Below are 16,385 nucleotides of genomic sequence, written 5' to 3'. Positions count from 1 at the left end.
CAACTGCAGTATACAGATTACTGTTTAATTATTCTTTTAGATCATAGTTGTCAAGCACATTGATGACACAAATTATTAACAAGGTGACTTAATTTTCTTGTTTTTTATTTACAGGTTTTAAACTATTGGTTTCTAAATTTGCATGACAGACTTTAAGAAAAGTCATGTTGAAGAAAAAGGACTGTGACAGTCAACAAGGTGCTACCTTGTTTGGTAACCTGTTTGGCTACTTCCCTTGAATCTCCCTTTTTACTTCCTTAAGCTTGATTTGAGTTACTGCTTTCTGCTGCTCAAATATTGCTGAAAATTATTGTCAAACTAATAAATGTTCATTCTGTCTACAGGGTAACTTCTTCGCTACTTATCATGGACTTCATCCATTGGTGATGCTTATAATTCAAGAGAATGCTGTCATTCAAGACTGAAAAATTGTGTAGTTGTTAGACATGTCTGAGCTCCCTTCTTTTCTGTGTCCCCATTTCCCTAACTAACCAGTAACCACTAACCAACGCCCGCCACTCGGCTGGGTAATCTTCCTGGCTGCAGTCAATTAAGGCAGTCTCCCCCTGTCTTGATTGACTGTATGTGCGAGTTTGAAAAGCAATTTATCACCCAAATGAGGGGTGTCCCTAAACTATGGACTTGGACAGTCCATTTTGGACTACTAAACTATGGACTTCGATCGAAAACTATGGACTTCATCAGATGGCGCTGCCTGTCCGAAACTATGGACTTAGGGACCTAAAATATGGACTTTAACCTGCAGAAACTATGGACTCCATCAGATGGCGTTATATCCGAAACACTGGACTTGGCGTCTAAAGTATGGACTTTAAATGTATAAACTTGGCTTAGATTTGAATATTTTCGCTTAAGTTTTAAACGGTTAAATGAATATATCTTTTAATTAAATTTAAGCAAACAACAAATTCATTCTGAATGGTGTATTGCAAATATTAATACACGATTTACAAGGTACATTTTGAACATTTCAAAAAAGTTTTTATTATTCTTGATTTGACATTTGAGAAAAGAAATAAAACAAAGTCATTTAACGTTTAAATGCAAGATGAGCAATACCAGGGCACTTTTTTGCACTTGATGGCAGATTCGGGTATGTTCTCGCATTCCGGATGGAAATATTCTTTGCAAATGTTGCACTGTACCATAACGTGAAATTTTTTAGGAAGGAGTTTATGAAATCCAAAGTCGGGCATCCGACACACACAGAAGAGGGGAATGGAAATGTGTTTCTTTGGTCTCCAATTTGAACGCGTTCGGAGTCCTTTGGTTGGAAAAGGAATGATTGCGCCGTCGGAAATGCATTTCATTAGATGGGAGCGCATTTGTGACCCATCAAACCTCAATTCAGATGGATTTAGTGGTTTTGTTAATAATGGAGCTATTGATCTTTTAGGTACACAGTATAAACACATTTCTCAAAAGAGGGAATTAATTTTAAATGTGCTGCAGAACCGCTTATGTCTCTAAAGACTGCTCTTGCCCTATACGTTGTGTTATATAAAAGCAAAAGTCAATTTAAAAAAATTAGATCTTAAGTATGAATCGAAGATATAAAAAGCATAGCTCATCATCTGATAGAAAGCTTAAACCTATTAATTAAGCAAAAAAGATATGTAGCTCATGCTTCCCTTGTAGGGTGCTTTACTTGGACAACCCGAATTTTCAATTTTATCTTTAGAACCGGATAAACTTAGTGAGAGTAATGTGGATATAGGAGGAAAGAATATTAGTTAAATTCGCAAATAGAAGCTTAAAAATATTAAAGAGATTTTGCCTTTAATTAACACGGAAAAACATCTTGTATTTAAACCGTTTTATAGATCGGATAAAGCAAGACAGCGAATTAATAAAAAATAAAACTTTAGAAGAAATTAACAAAAAAATATAATATTTTACAAAAATATATCCTACCGCCGACGGAATTCTACCAAGCAGTGTTCTGGCATTTGATACTATTATTATAATAAAAAACTATGAACCAAACAAATTTTGGCTTTAAAAAAGTAAGTGTCCCGCCAGCTCTAGAAAGCTCGTGGCTTCTTGTAGTTTATTGAACGAACGTTAAATATATCAAACCAAAAAATGATAGAACGATTCGTAGTTTATGTTTTATGTTAAATTTGGATAAAGTCCATACTTTTCAGGAAAAGTCCATAGTTTAGTATGGCCATTGGTGGAGCGTTCAGGTTCTAAAATATGGACTTTGACAGGCAGCGCCATCTGGTGAAGTCCATAGTTTTGGACCGAAGTCCATATTTTAGTAGTCCAAAATGGACTGTCCAAGTCCATAGTTTAGGGACACCCCCCAAATGAGACAAAAAGAGTAGATCAGTTTGTTTTATTTGGGTATAAATTGTTTTAAAATTTGCACAGAAAAACATTTGTTTTGTACGGACGTTTTGTTTATTAATTTTCAACGATTTTGGTTAATAGATAAATTTGTTATTAACTTAATTCATTTAAACTTAATTTAATCAACTTGCTTATTTAAACTTAATTAAATTAAGTTTAAATAAATTGATTATATTACTTAACTTAAATTTCATTTAATTAAAAAAAAATTTAATTTTTTTTTATTTAGTTGATAAATGTTTAAGAGTTTTCTTTGTTCTTGTTTTTTTTTATTTGTTGCAACATTTAACACAATGTAAAAACAGATTTCAATAATAAGTTTACAAGTATAACAAAAAATTGCAGGATTGACTTTGATACACAAATAATAAGTAGATGAACCAATTAGGTTTGAGGTAATTTCATCATCTAAGATGACCCTGTTATAGCCTTTGTTGCGACATATCATGTTGGAGAGTTCAATCACATACGTTAAAGTTCATCAATCACATAGACCTACTTAGGATGAAACACAAATACAAATAAAATATTTTCATCAACTCGTATTTCAAGACAGCAACAAGAGGCTGACACCTGAATCAGTTACTGCAAGGACTTCCGCAATCCAGGATAAAATCTTGAACAGGATTCAGACTACGAAACCGCTGAACATTTTCACCATCCTGTGAGAAAAAAAAAATATAATTTAAATCAAGTCAACAGGAACTTAAAATTTTCTAATGGTGACAACTGCCAAGTTGGTAAATTAAATTAAAATTAAGTTGAATCAGGATAAGAGGAAATTCAGTAAATTTGATTAACACATTTTAATGTTAATTATGGATTGCAAAAATAAGAGAAAATCTAAAATTTGCTTGCTGCTTTAGAAAATCGACAAGGACAGAGATCTGATATTAAAGCAAATATCTTCCCACAAAAACTTATCTTATTACACATCGTCTGCGTAAGTTTAGAGTTAAACTTGTGACTGAACACAGATTTATAAAAGAAAACTAGACATTTTCAAAGTAGCAGATAAATTCAGTCAAATTACCACTTCCAAAAGTATTCTTGCAGCTTTGTCTCAACTCCTGCTTCAATATTTCTGGAGAACACCAGCTGCATAGACAGCATGCAGCAATTTGATGCATCATCATCACCAAGGCAGATAGATCGGTTTGTCATAAGTCCTATTGCGAAAAAGAGAAACCAGTCATTTACAAATAAACCTGAACCACGTGTAAAAAACAAGATGGAAGAAATAAAGAATATAGTCATGTCAAGTTTAAATTTAAATTAAGATCAAATTTAAGCAGCAGCAAATTACTTTAATTACAAGACAAGTTGCATCAATTTTATAAAAAAATATGGAATTTCATGTTTTAGTTTTATCAAAAGAAAATTACAATTCAGCAAAAGCTGATGGGGCAGGTAACTTTTCACAAAAACTTTAGACCCAATACAATTTTAATTGGAATTATTAACTTCACAAATTACAACCGAATATCACAATCAAATTACCATTTTAAGATGACTATGTCGCTGTTACACTTCAGGATGACACCAGCAATGTAGATTGCTTCCAGAACCTGCAGCTAAATTTGACTTGAACCCCCTTTCAACCACTGGCTGCAACAAAACCAAGTGCATGACAGTAATGAAGCTTAAAGTTAAGTAAATTCTTCAAAAGATAATAAAAGAAGTCTCTTACCCGAACATGAACTGTTGATCAAATAAAACACCAAAATAAACTCCAAACTGACTTTGGAAACCTAACTAGCAAAAGAACATTAATGAACACCAATAACATTTTAAGATGTGAAAAATAAACAATAATAAATATACAAAGTAAATAAAAGAATTGAAATTCTAACTTAAGCTCACAATTATAAAAAGGATGATTCAAACCCTCAATTGTTAAGGCAGTGAGTTCTTCAAATTTTTAAGCCAGCACCACACTCTACAGACATCATACAGCACTTAGGCACACAAGCACCACAGACTGCATGCAGAAGCTCATCACAACAGCGCATGGTCTTCATAGAACAGCTCACCACACCATTAACCAGCTGGCTGCAACAAATCCAAGTGGACATTGGACTGCCTTGAAAAAGCTTGACTTCACCAAACCATTAATTCTACTTGGAAAGAAACTTAGTTAATATCAAAGGACAAAGTATTTTAAGTGACAATGTTAATTAACTACATCATTCCTATTTCTTACTGTCCAACAAGTAACCAACAAAACCTACAGGGAAAAGACTTTAAATGACAATAACGGATGTGTATCACAGGCAAGACCAAAAGAATGAAGGAATGAAGCCAAAATTCTTTCACTATTATTCAAAAACTCAGCATTTGAATTTCATTAATGAATCTACAATTTGCATGATGGAAATATAGTATAATAAACCTAGAATTCTCAAAATCGGAAAATATTTCTACATCCAGAAACCTTAATGAATTAAAGCCTTAATTACCTTGAGGATATTTGTGAAGAAGAATGTTTAAGTTGACGGCACTGATCGCGAACACCGTAACTGACAGCGCCCGGAATAGAAGATAGAACTGACGTCAGCGGAATAAGCTTGCTTACCATGTCGCCAACACCAGGAAGTTGCCCCTGGTGGACACTCTAAAGCCAACACGATTACTAAAACACAACAATTATCTTTTCTGTTGAATTGAATTAATTCATTTACCAACGCAACGCAAAAGCAACTAGTCTGCACAAGCTCCACATCTACGCATCTGGAAACCACTGGACCCCAAACAGAACAGCTCAATGAAACCGTCCACGAACCTATAAGAGCAATTTGTGAACCAATAACATTGATAACGTGAAAATAAGATTTCAAAATAAAATACAATTCACAAATTTAAAAAAAAATGCAAGTTTAACTTAAGCTTGCAACTGTAAAATAAAGCAATCAACTATTTATTAGTTAAGGTGGCTATTAACTTCAAATTTTCATTAGGCTTCAGTAAATAAATCAATAAGCTAGCCAAAGATTATCACATCACAAAGATTTCATTTAGGATTATTAAGAAAACAGGGATTTTTATTTCTGTTCCAAGCCATAAAATTGCAAACATCTACAAGCTAATGAAGATCTTTTATGAACACTGTCATGATTAGAAGCAGGAAATGAGTTCCTTCATTTGAATCAAGAACTTGACGTTAAACAGTTTAACTTGAATTAATTCTAAACTAAGATGCATGGGCAGCACACATACATAGACGAATATAAGGCAATATGCTAACCCTCGATTTATCCTACGAGTACATGATTACCATCCCAGATTTCCTATTTACATCACAACTTTGTAATATATTAGAGAGTAGAGACCCTCTTAAAGACTAACCTTAATTCAACCGCAGCTATCACATTCACGTAATGCAATGAAGAAGCTTGGTCTTCATCAGGCTGTTAAGAGATCAATAAAAACTCAATTACTATCGGAAACAAAGTCAAAGAATTTTAATTCAAAGAAAGTCTTAATTCTAAATAAATCAACATTATTACTTTTACTGTTTTAAAGTACTTCTACATGTCACGAAACGTGCAACATGCAGCAAGAGACGACATTTTGGGGGAAAAGTACAGCAGGCAACATGACCAGATGGAATTGCCAAGTCGAAATAGAAAGCTATGTCACCCGTAAATTGACCAAACAAAAATTTAATTTAATAACCTCATAGAATAAAAACAGGACTTACCATTTTTTAGTCGAAAAATGTCAGGGGAGAAAGTTTCCTGCAAGACTGAACCAAACCTTAACGGACAGCGTCTCCGACGAAAAGAACGAGATAAAACGAAAAGTTTTAGAAAGTTATCTTTGTTCTTTGATGACGACATGACCCGTCCCCCCCCCATACATCCATCCCGATTCCCGAATACCAGTACACAGGGCTGAATAGTTCACTCCCTAAACACACTGAAATATTTAGCAACCTAGTGACAGCCCTTAGCATCCACGACGCCCGGCTTCCTCCATGTCGCCTTCTATGTTCTCGAAGGGCTCCAATTAGAAAATTAAATAAGAAAATAACCAAAATTGCTGTAAATGTGACTAATCGTGTAAATTCTAGTAAAGTATTCTAGTAAAATGTAAATTCTAGTGTAAGTATATTCTCAACTTACAGATAATATGTGTTGATCAATGCAATAAAATAACTAGAAGGTTGAGATTAAGTCTTAGTCAATTTCTTCACTGAATAAAAGCAATAATTAATACAAAGTTACTTGATTATTATTACATACATATCAATGACATTTAGGTAAAATCATTTTGCTTTTGCATACCTGATGCACACACCACACATCTACACATCGACAGTTTTTGGGCCATAATAAAGCTGATGTTGGTAGTTGAAGATGTGTTTAGTTTGAAATATTCAAGTGAGAACTGGTTATGTCCATGATGGCATGATCCATGAAAATGACCTGATGAGACAACAGACAGTTCACAGTATGTATCATCAGTAGAATACAGAAATGTGTGAAACAATCAGCAATCATTTTGAATTTCTCTCCTAGATGACGTCAATCGCGTTGAAAGAGAAATTGTCTGTTTAATTGAAATAGAAAAATCGAATCAGTTAAAAAGAGAAATAAAATTATAGATGTAAATTGTGCCACCAGGAACGTCGACCGTTGACTATGCACATGTTCCCTTTTTGATCCGTAGACCGAGGCGGGAAGTTAGTTCCTCATTTGAATTTGTTCTTCTTTTTCGTCTTAAACATTCAAAATCTCGGCAATTGCTTAATTGCTTAAGGTGGTTGTCAACGCCACTGCAACTCAGTGATCTTACAAGCGGACGCACACTTATGCACACCCTCTGTCACTGTGCCTTTTAGTCCCATACGCAATGCCGTAATATGCAACAGCAATACCGGAAAACCAATACGGAACCGTTTCATTGCCGCTCAGCTACCGAGAGAATAATCAAGACACTAACTAACACTTAACATTTAAGTATTATACCTGGAGAGCGGTCAACTCTTATAATAGCTAGAGTGGCGTAGGTAATAGGCTGGTAATAGGATTATCGGTGAAGGTGCAACATTACCAGGGCGTCCTCTGCTGGTGAACGGGTCAGCGTAATCACTTGTAAGAATAATCACGATTAGTTTTATTTACAATTTATTTAGTCGTTCGTTTACTCTTCATTCCATTTTCTGCTCTGCTATTGTTATTTACAAGATAAAATTTATTATCGAAGTCTATAGACTATTAATTAGCAACAGTGGCTACTAGTTAGTGAAGCATTGTGGGTACGTATCGGAAATGCGTACTTGCATGGAAATGTGAGGGACAATGTCAATGATGACGAATAAATAATTTAAAAAAACAATTTAAAACCTGAAAACTCTCACCTTTTCTTTAATTAAACAGCGCTGAAAATGACTACGCCATCTATTATCCACTCGAAAAATTCACGGCTAAAAACCGCAGTTGCAATTGAATTTAAACAAATAATTTGTTTATTTAGGGCATTACGCATTTCCGAGCACTAAATTGAGGACGCTGAAATGATAGCTCTAATTTTATTACCCTATGTACAATTGAATTAAAACATCTAACTAGCAATTATTTCTAGTTGTTAGTTCTAAAAATCTAGCTGAACAGGGTTCTCCCTTAGCTACTTAAGGAAAGGGTTAGGTAATTATTCACATTAAAAAGTTTCTGTATAGGAAAAAGAATTAAATTATGTTTGAACAATATTTGAAAATTCATAATGGGAGTAAAAAATGATATCAATAACGATACTGAATGAAATTAGATTTGTTATTGAGTAAATCAAGTGTGTTTTGAACCTTGCGAACTGACTAACGGATGTCCTCCTCTATATAAGCTAGGTAGACTGTACGTAAAGTATGAAAGATTCTTGCATATCGAAAATGAAGAAAAATTCAAAAATACCTGTCAATTCGCCTACGCCATCAAAGGGAAGGGTGCAATCCAAACCAGATAATAAAAAACAGCCGGTGAAACCGCTCACGACAAAGCAAGTCCCGACTGACACCAAAAGAATTCCGGCTCCTGCCAGGCCTACAGCGGCACCACAAAAGGCTCCACAAAAAAAGCCAGCTGCTGCAGTTACTCCAACTCCAACGGCCAAGAAAGGATCAGCCCCGGTTACGAAAACAACACCGGCGGCAAGACCACCTCCGCAGAGAGGGCCGGCAACTGCTCCGGGTTCTCCTCCGGTCAGACCGGCGCCAATTCCGGCAAAGTCAAACAATCCCGTAACTAACAGAACAACTCCGATTCCGGCTAAACCTGTGTCCCGAGTCACTCCATCTTCAGTCAGACCACCAGTAGTTCCAGCAAAACCGACAGCAGCTCCAGCAAAACGGGCTCCTGCAACACCTGGGCAAGCTGCAAAACCAACTCCAGCCAGGGCTGCTGGCGTTCCAAACAAACCGACTACTCCTCCAACCGATGAACTGAGCGACCAACAGCCACCTGAAGAAACCGACGGGATTGACGGAGGGAACGATGGGACTACTCAGCCTCCCAAAAAGCCTTCAAACAAAATTTACTGGAAAAAGGTGGGCATAACTGTCCTGAGGTTTTATTTTTGTTTCTGTCTGCCCTAGTTGTCAAAATCAGTGCCGATTTGATGTAGCGCGAGTGCAAGTGAGTTGAGATTGGATTGATCTTGCAAAAGGTTGGTCGAATTCTCCTCCTAATCGCCGCAATCGGTTGAAGACTCCATCGTTCCGTGCTGATCAAATGAGTACTGCATTACATGTTCCCAACTTACGTCTTTTCTTGATAATGTAAACGATTCAAATCTTCGATCAAATAAAATCTTTAAATAAAAACCAAATCTTGTGTCAATTAAAACTTTAATCCTTAACAGTTATTATTTCTAAAATTATTTACCTCTGAATCCTCGTTAAATGTCGTTAAATTACTGGAAATCGAATTAAAATGACGGGCACAGTGCCATAATCTGGAACACCTTGTATATAGAGCAAGGACGACTGGAGGAAGGGATAAGGGACTGGAGAAGGGCAAGGACGACTGGGAAGATAAGTTTGAAACGCAGACAAACAAACACATTCGCACTGTGAGACGATTTGAGAATGTCAATATGTCTCATTACATATTACCTCGCATTCTCTACATATGCTACTGAACATTGTAGCCATTCTGAGCAATGTGTTTCAAGTTCCAACTTCCAAGAAGATGGGATGGATGAGGTTTCAGTTTGAGAGCACCAAAGTTCGTAGTGGTATCCCGCAAATCCCTGTCAAAAAGTCTCACCCAAAGTAGAGCGCGTCAATATCCCAAAATCCACGGAGCTGTCCATCAATCTGAGCAAGGAAATGTTCAATCAAGTCCAACAACATATTTGCATTTAAGGTTCACAACTACAAATAGTGAAATAAAAGTGTTAGATAATTTAAAGGTGAATTCAACATTTTAACAGACTAATCATGAATAACACGTGCCACTTCATCTTATCTACCATAAATTGTTTTAGTAATACCAAAGAAACTATTACACAGTCATGAATCTGAATTGTTAGCTCACCTCAGGTGAAGAATGGCACCAGCAAATTACAAGCAATTCCAATTTCCTTTACAGCTTGCTTGTGTCAAACTCTGTTAAATATGAGTGAAACAGCAACATTTTTCACTGTCAAGTCACTCCATAATTGAGAAATACTCAAAGTCATTAATTATTCTCAAGTGAATCTGTCAGGACAAAATAGAATTAAGTGCTTAGGTTGGTTATTCTATCTCAATTAGTAACTTGAAGTCATTCAATTTAAAATGAAATGAAATTACTTCATAAATCCAGATCAGACACGAAACAAGACCTTTTTCAATTGACATCGTAAACATTCTGCAGATGAATTGCAATGTTGCCGTTCGATTTAAATCAATCCCCGCCGCGCCGACTGTAAAAATCGAAATGTAAAGATCGAAGAAAGAAACCAAAATAAAAAAGAATTTCGATTTCAAATAAATAAATGGCAGATTTTATCGGATCAATTTGCTATCCCTTTTTTTTCTTTTGTGTTGTTCTAGCGCTTACTTTTATTGCTGCAGGTTTAACTCTGGATCAATTTGTTCTCCTACTTTACGGCACAGTCACACTGGGCGACGTGTAAGAAAAAGTGCAGAGAAGAAAATCCCGACATTCCCAAATCTATATACACCCCGAGCCTATAGGGATAGAGAGAGTGCATAAAATTATACTGATTTTTATTTCCACAGTCATTCCAATCGGTATAAAAGTCGACTGTGACCCAATCTAAGGAAGATATAAAATAAGGAAGAAAAGAAAAAAGGGGGGAAAAGCACAACGACTTGTGATCTCAGGATTTTTTCCTGGCACGGCTCCCGGAGCAGCCCAGGAGCAGCAGCAGTTCAGCAGCTCCCGGTATATAGTACAGAGCAGTTCTGCGGCAGACAATGGAGAGACTGAGAGGAAGGAGTCACCATGGAACGATGGCGGTAGATATAAGGAGGGATGTATAAAACGGATAAAACTGGTCGTTGGAGGGGGGGAAATCACAAAGAATCGAGGTAAAACGATCACCCCCAAAAGGAGAGTCTAGATCTAGAGTCTGAGGAGGACATCAACAAGGCCGAAGAGAATGAAACGAGTTTCTTTCTTTCTTTCTTTCTTTCTCCTTTTCCTCGTTTGCATCCGTTATATGTTATTTGTGTGTAGCAAGAAACGGGACCGGCACACATTGCACCGAACCAATGGGCCGTGAGGAAAAAAAGGAATATAGCCTCATAGATTTCGTATCACGCCGATTCCGGTGCTGCTCTCTCTCCCCTCCACACACACACACACACACACACACACACAACGGTGAACCAGAGCATCTATAGGAAAAAAAAAATCCTGCTAGCCTTTTTTAGCTTTTTATTCCTTCTGCAGAGACTTGCGTCGTCGTCTCTTATTTATCCCCCCCACCCACCCCACCAAACCCTCCGACGGCAGCCGGAGAGCAAGGACTGGAATCTAAGCGGCTTTCCTGTGCGCTCCACAGCACCATCATAGTATATATATCTCAGACATGTAGAATGATACAATATAAAAAGAAAAAGGAAGGGGGGATACCCGTTGAAGCTGAATCGATCGGCGGCTATAAGCGCATAGAAACCGAATAAATATCATCGACGAATGTATAGACTGAGAGACATACACCGCGCCATTTTTGTTTTTCAGTACGAAAATATATAATTGAATTTAATATAAATATGAAATATAATTCGAGTGAGAGGTGGAAGAGAACGAAAGTGAACGGAGAAATAAAAATTTAATAAATTTCTGGGCACTTTCAAATGAGTCAGGACACCCCACCTATGTACTGGGCTCTTTTTTCTTTCTTTGTGTATATGTGTGCCAAGTGATTATACCACGAAAACAACACTGAATATATATACGTGACGCAATAATCAGGTGTATAAAACTTGTTCGGCTGCTAAATCATTAGCAAAAAAAAAGGAAAACAAGAAAACCGGTACACGAGCGCGTAGAAAAGTGCGTTTAATAGCTTGAGGACAGCATGAACAACCCATTCTTCATTCGTTATAGCGTCTGACTATCTCTCTGATTAACAACAAATGATCCCCCCCCCTCTTGTTCCGATCAAATACAAAAGAGCTGAAATGATTGTAATTATTCATAAATATCGACGGTTGTGATAAATCAATTTCCAGCTGTTTTTGCAGTGCAAATAATAATTGGGATTAGCCAATCGCAGCCCAAAATAACCAAACCTGTCCACCATTTACGATCATTTACGAGTGTGTACCATATTCCCTACTAATTGGTCGGAATGTGTGACATCGCGACGCATTAACCGACTTTTTTGTTTTTTATTTATTTCTACGCGTATAACGGAGTGATGAAAATCCTACATGGAAAAGAAGAGGTCAGCAGAGATTTGCATAAACCGTTTTTACCTCTGGTGGTTACATTTTTATTGCCGCATTCCGCGTCGCATCTATATAGATAAGAAAAGAGAAAAAAAAAAGGTTTTTTTTTATTTTATTTTATCAAGTACAACCGTCTCCTTTTCTTTATAGACATATATATCCTCTCTCGGAGCAAAACAAAATCCTCCGGGGCCAAATAAAAACCCACACACAGTATTACGTATTTTTATTGTTCATTTATTTTTATTTCTTTTAAATAATTCTCTACAATCGGACACACATGAAACCCAAAAAAAGAAAAGGAAAAAAAAACACGAAAAGGGACATCACAACAAGACACACACACACGTACATATTTGCTTTTTACGTAAAATATTATATTATATGATACTGCGCGGTTTTGTTTTGCTCTTTTTGCTTTTTTTTTTTTTCGTTCGTCATTTGAATAAAATATGCCACAGCCAGAGAAACAGCACAGATACATTAGCATATTACTTAGCGGTCCTTATTAGGCTAGGTATACATATACTTAATTTTGATCCGACTTTTGCTGGGCTTAAAGCTAATCATAATAATAACTTGACGTGTGCTGCTGTCTCTTCTTCTTCTTCTTCTCTCTCCTTTTCGAATCTCGGTTCTAATCGCTTGTATATTTTTTTTAAACGAAAATTACATTCCAGAAATAATCAAAATGAATTGAAGAAAAAGAAAGTGTTGCGAAATTTCGCCTGGTCTGCTGAGAGTTGAGTCAATTATTTATTTATTCTTCTACTACCATCACGCCACGATAGTTTTGTGCTTTTATAATTGTTTTTTGGTACCTAGAAATTGTTTTTACGCGCCCCGTTACGCACACACACACACACCTGCTGATTACACACACACACACACGTATAAATATATTTATGCCGTGAAAACAAAACGAGAAGAAAATGAACCAACGATTTTCTTATTGGGCTTTTTTCTTCTCTCCCTTTTCTTCTTATCCACCGGTTAATTACACGATAATAATTACATCATTCATCTTTTAAACAGAGTAAAAAAGGGGCGGATTAGATTAGATGTAGAACTCCGTTTTGTTTTTCCACGTTCTTTTTTCTCTTTTTCTTGCTTAGAGATTGGCTCCGGGCGACTATTTGCACCTTATTGCGATTTGACACAAAGTATTGCGTGATTGAAACGAAAAAAAGAGAAATGAATTGTTGAATTAACCAGCGGCTAAATGTGGAAGGCGAATCTAGAAAATTAAAAACAAAAAGGCGAAATAGTTTTTCTGATTTTTAATCAAAATTGCTATTAAATAATTGCGTTGGCGTTGGTATGCTTTCCGAATAATAATTGTCTACATAATTAATAGTAGTTTAAGAGATAGAGTAGAATTAAGCACTTGGTGAATAGAACCCACATGAAGTTTTGTATTTGTTTTCCTTTTTTTTGAATTTTTAATTTTGACAAGGGGGGAGAAATTGGACAAGGAAGGAAGAAGGAATTTCAAAATAAACGAAATGAATTAATTTTAATTATTATTCCTATAATCCTCCCCCGCTCCCAATTTTCGTCTTTTTTTCTGGCTACAGGCACGGCGTCAATAAAAGTGAGCGTTTGGTTACAAATAAACGTCTGCGTTGTAATTTTTCGGTTATAATTCAAACAAATAAACGGCGCGAGAAATTTAATTTTCCCCGAAATGTTTTCCAAAAAATTGTCCGAGTGGTGTCTCTGCGTGTAGGTGTGTAACTATATGAATGTATTTTATTGTTTGGTATGTAAAAAAAAAAAAAAAAATCTGTTTGTTCCAAAATGTTATTGTAAGGCTATTTAATTATTATTAGTCCAGTTTTTGGGGGAGGGGTTGTAAGGATGAATTTAAAAAAATGTGTGGGTAAATATACGGAAGAATCAATCAATCAACAACAGTGAGGGAGATTAAAAGGTAATTTTAAAAAAAAAAGAACACACTCACGTCGAAAAGAAAAATTTGCATCTATCTTGTATAAATATCTCATTTACATGAAGGCCTAAGTTTATTATTAATTTTTTTTTTGCTGTTATTAGAGGCTATATATGCAACACACTATAACTCTTCTGTCAATTATCTTCAGTTCAGCACGAGAAATTATTGCTACGTTTTTTTTTTCTTCTTCTTGCAGCGACACAAGACGTCACGCACACACACGCACACACACGACACGAAACTCTTCACTTTGCACTCGATGACGCAACTAAATCACAGCAAAATATATTCAAAAAAAAAATAACCAAAATTAAAAAAAAAAAAAGTTTTTTCTTTTGTAGTGTGTCGGTGTGTGTGTGTGTCTGTGTCTGTGTGATGTTTAACCAAACAACAGCGAGAGAGAAAGAGAGAGAGAGAGAGACAAAACACAAATGACAAATATAACAGACCAAACCAAAAGTATGCAGATGAACATGACACGATTCATTAATTCATTAATTATTGTTTGTTTGTTTGTTGTTGTTGGAAGCACGCGCACAAAACTTTGGGGGGGGGGGGGGGAGGGAGGGGCTTCTTCGTACAATTCAATTCGAAACGACTATGTAAAAAAAATTTGAATTAACAAACGACATTTTATTAGAAATCCAATCAAAATGAATAACTCGTCACTAAAAAAAAATCAATTAATGGCACTCGCTTATTGGCTCCTACAACGGCGCGCGTGTGTGGGGGGTGAGGTTTGATTGAACAGAAAAGTTTTGACAAAAAAGAAAATTTTGCGATTTTTTGTTTTTTTGACAAGAACGAAATTTGATTTGACAAATAATTCTAAAAAATCGATTATTATTATTATTTTTCGAAAAATTTTGGTTTGGCGCAATTATTATTCCTCGACGACAATTTTTTATTTTATTGCATTAATCTCAACTTATTATAATATACGTACGGGGATGAGGGGGTTATTTCTCTATTTGATAATAAAATTATACGTAATAGCAAATTTGTTTTAATTAAATTAAAATTGGAACTAAATAATTATAATAATTATAATCATCCCCTTTTTTTCAAAGTAACAATACTAATAAGTTTTTTGTTTTTAATTTTTCAATTAAAATCAAGAAAAATTTGTTGGTTTGTTTAAATTTTTTTGTAAAAATGACGAGTCACCACAACCTTTAAGTGAGTGAGAGAATCTCGAGAGCGTACAAGGAGGGAGGAGGAGGAGGTTATTGCGTTTTTCTCATTTTTTGTTTGTGTGTGTGTGTGTGTATGTATGTGTGTAAAGTATTTTCTTTTTTAATAAAACGGTTTACATGTGTATATATATGTATAATATATATATATAAATAGTGTAGCTGCTATTTTGCCCAAGTCCATCCAGTGACAATCAAAATCCTGGACGGACTTGGATGAGGGGCGGGCATTTCAAATTTTTTATCCCGAATTTTTTAAAATTATTTTGCATTTATTTCCATTTCCCTTTGACTTGAATGGCCAAATTTGTTGTTGTTCGTTGTATAAATCAAAAGGAGAGGATCACCACAGTTGCGAGAAAAGAACTGCGCTAGCAACATTTTTAAGGAGCCAATCGAGTGGGCGAATGAGGGCGTGAGGCCAGGTATTGTATACCGTCGTCCATGAGGGATCCGGGACCGTTGGGTCCTCCTTGCTGGTCCACCACTTGGTTGCCGCCCGATGAGATGAGCGGCGACATCATTCCGTAGTCCATGTTGTCATCCAGCGCGATGAACGAGCCCGTGTTCCACCTGGAAACCGACTGCTGCTGCTGCTGCTGTTGTTGTTGCTGTTGTTGCTGCTGGCTGGACGTGTTGTTGCTCGGTCCATTTCGCTGCTGCTGCTGCTGGTTTGAGTGGTGCTGCTGGTTGGGCGTGATGGTGCGAGGCGATTGGTTGTTGACTCCGTTTCCTCCGCCGGACGGAGACGACGAGAACAAACTCAAATTGGTCGGACTGATCACGCCCGACATTCCACCAACCGGTCCGATGTTCGTATACGTAAATAACTGTTATTTATTTAAAATAAAAATAAAAAAATAGAACAAAAATAAGAAAAAAACAAAAATGAAAAATTTAGTTCAAACGTCAAGAAAAAAAGGTTACCCCCCGTGAAATTGATAAAAAGAAAAAATATCGT

The 16,385-nt window shown here is 36.1% G+C and overlaps 3 protein-coding genes across 6 annotated transcripts in view; 1 reads left to right on the top strand and 2 right to left on the bottom strand.

Moving 5' to 3' along the window:
* The first annotated feature begins 8,104 nt into the window (after window positions 1-8,104).
* LOC124342197 (extensin-like) lies at window positions 8,105-8,965 on the top strand. The gene has a single exon (XM_046795160.1). The coding sequence runs from the start codon at window positions 8,240-8,242 to the stop codon at window positions 8,963-8,965; it is 726 nt and encodes a 241-aa protein (XP_046651116.1). The 5' UTR covers window positions 8,105-8,239.
* On the bottom strand, window positions 8,823-9,788 carry LOC124342902. The gene is made up of 3 exons (XM_046796116.1): window positions 9,485-9,788; window positions 9,255-9,395; window positions 8,823-9,180 (listed from the first exon to the last, which is right to left on the bottom strand). Exons 1-3 carry the CDS (start codon window positions 9,521-9,523, stop codon window positions 9,055-9,057), a joined length of 306 nt encoding a protein of 101 aa, XP_046652072.1. The 5' UTR covers window positions 9,524-9,788; the 3' UTR covers window positions 8,823-9,054.
* Window positions 9,789-12,942: 3,154 nt separating this feature from the next.
* LOC124342586 (nuclear factor 1 X-type-like) overlaps window positions 12,943-16,385 on the bottom strand; it is a 31,322-nt gene continuing 27,879 nt past the window's right edge. For all 4 annotated transcript variants that reach the window (XM_046795598.1, XM_046795599.1, XM_046795601.1 and 1 more), the window contains one exon: window positions 12,943-16,254. In XM_046795598.1, the coding sequence (XP_046651554.1) occupies window positions 15,808-16,254 (447 nt within the window). In that variant the 3' untranslated portion in view covers window positions 12,943-15,807. The remainder of the gene's footprint in view (window positions 16,255-16,385) is intronic.

The sequence above is a fragment of the Daphnia pulicaria genome, chromosome 6 (genome assembly GCF_021234035.1).
Source record: "Daphnia pulicaria isolate SC F1-1A chromosome 6, SC_F0-13Bv2, whole genome shotgun sequence".
Lineage (NCBI taxonomy): Eukaryota > Metazoa > Arthropoda > Branchiopoda > Diplostraca > Daphniidae > Daphnia > Daphnia pulicaria.
Note: the sequence above shows the minus strand (reverse complement) of the source record. Positions and strands in the feature narration are given on the sequence as shown.

Bases quoted from the DNA above. Each gene is read 5' to 3' on its own strand.
- LOC124342902 (XM_046796116.1), bottom strand. From the start codon at position 9,523: ATGGCTACAATGTTCAGTAGCATATGTAGAGAATGCGAG. The intron at 9,396-9,484 runs GTAATATGTAAT...TTATCTTCCCAG, and splicing joins GCATATGTAGAGAATGCGAG to TCGTCCTTGCCCTTCTCCAG. The intron at 9,181-9,254 runs GTAAATAATTTT...TTTTATTTAAAG, and splicing joins CATTTAACGAGGATTCAGAG to ATTTTATTTGATCGAAGATT.
- LOC124342197 (XM_046795160.1), top strand. From the start codon at position 8,240: ATGAAAGATTCTTGCATATCGAAAATGAAGAAAAATTCAAAAATACCT.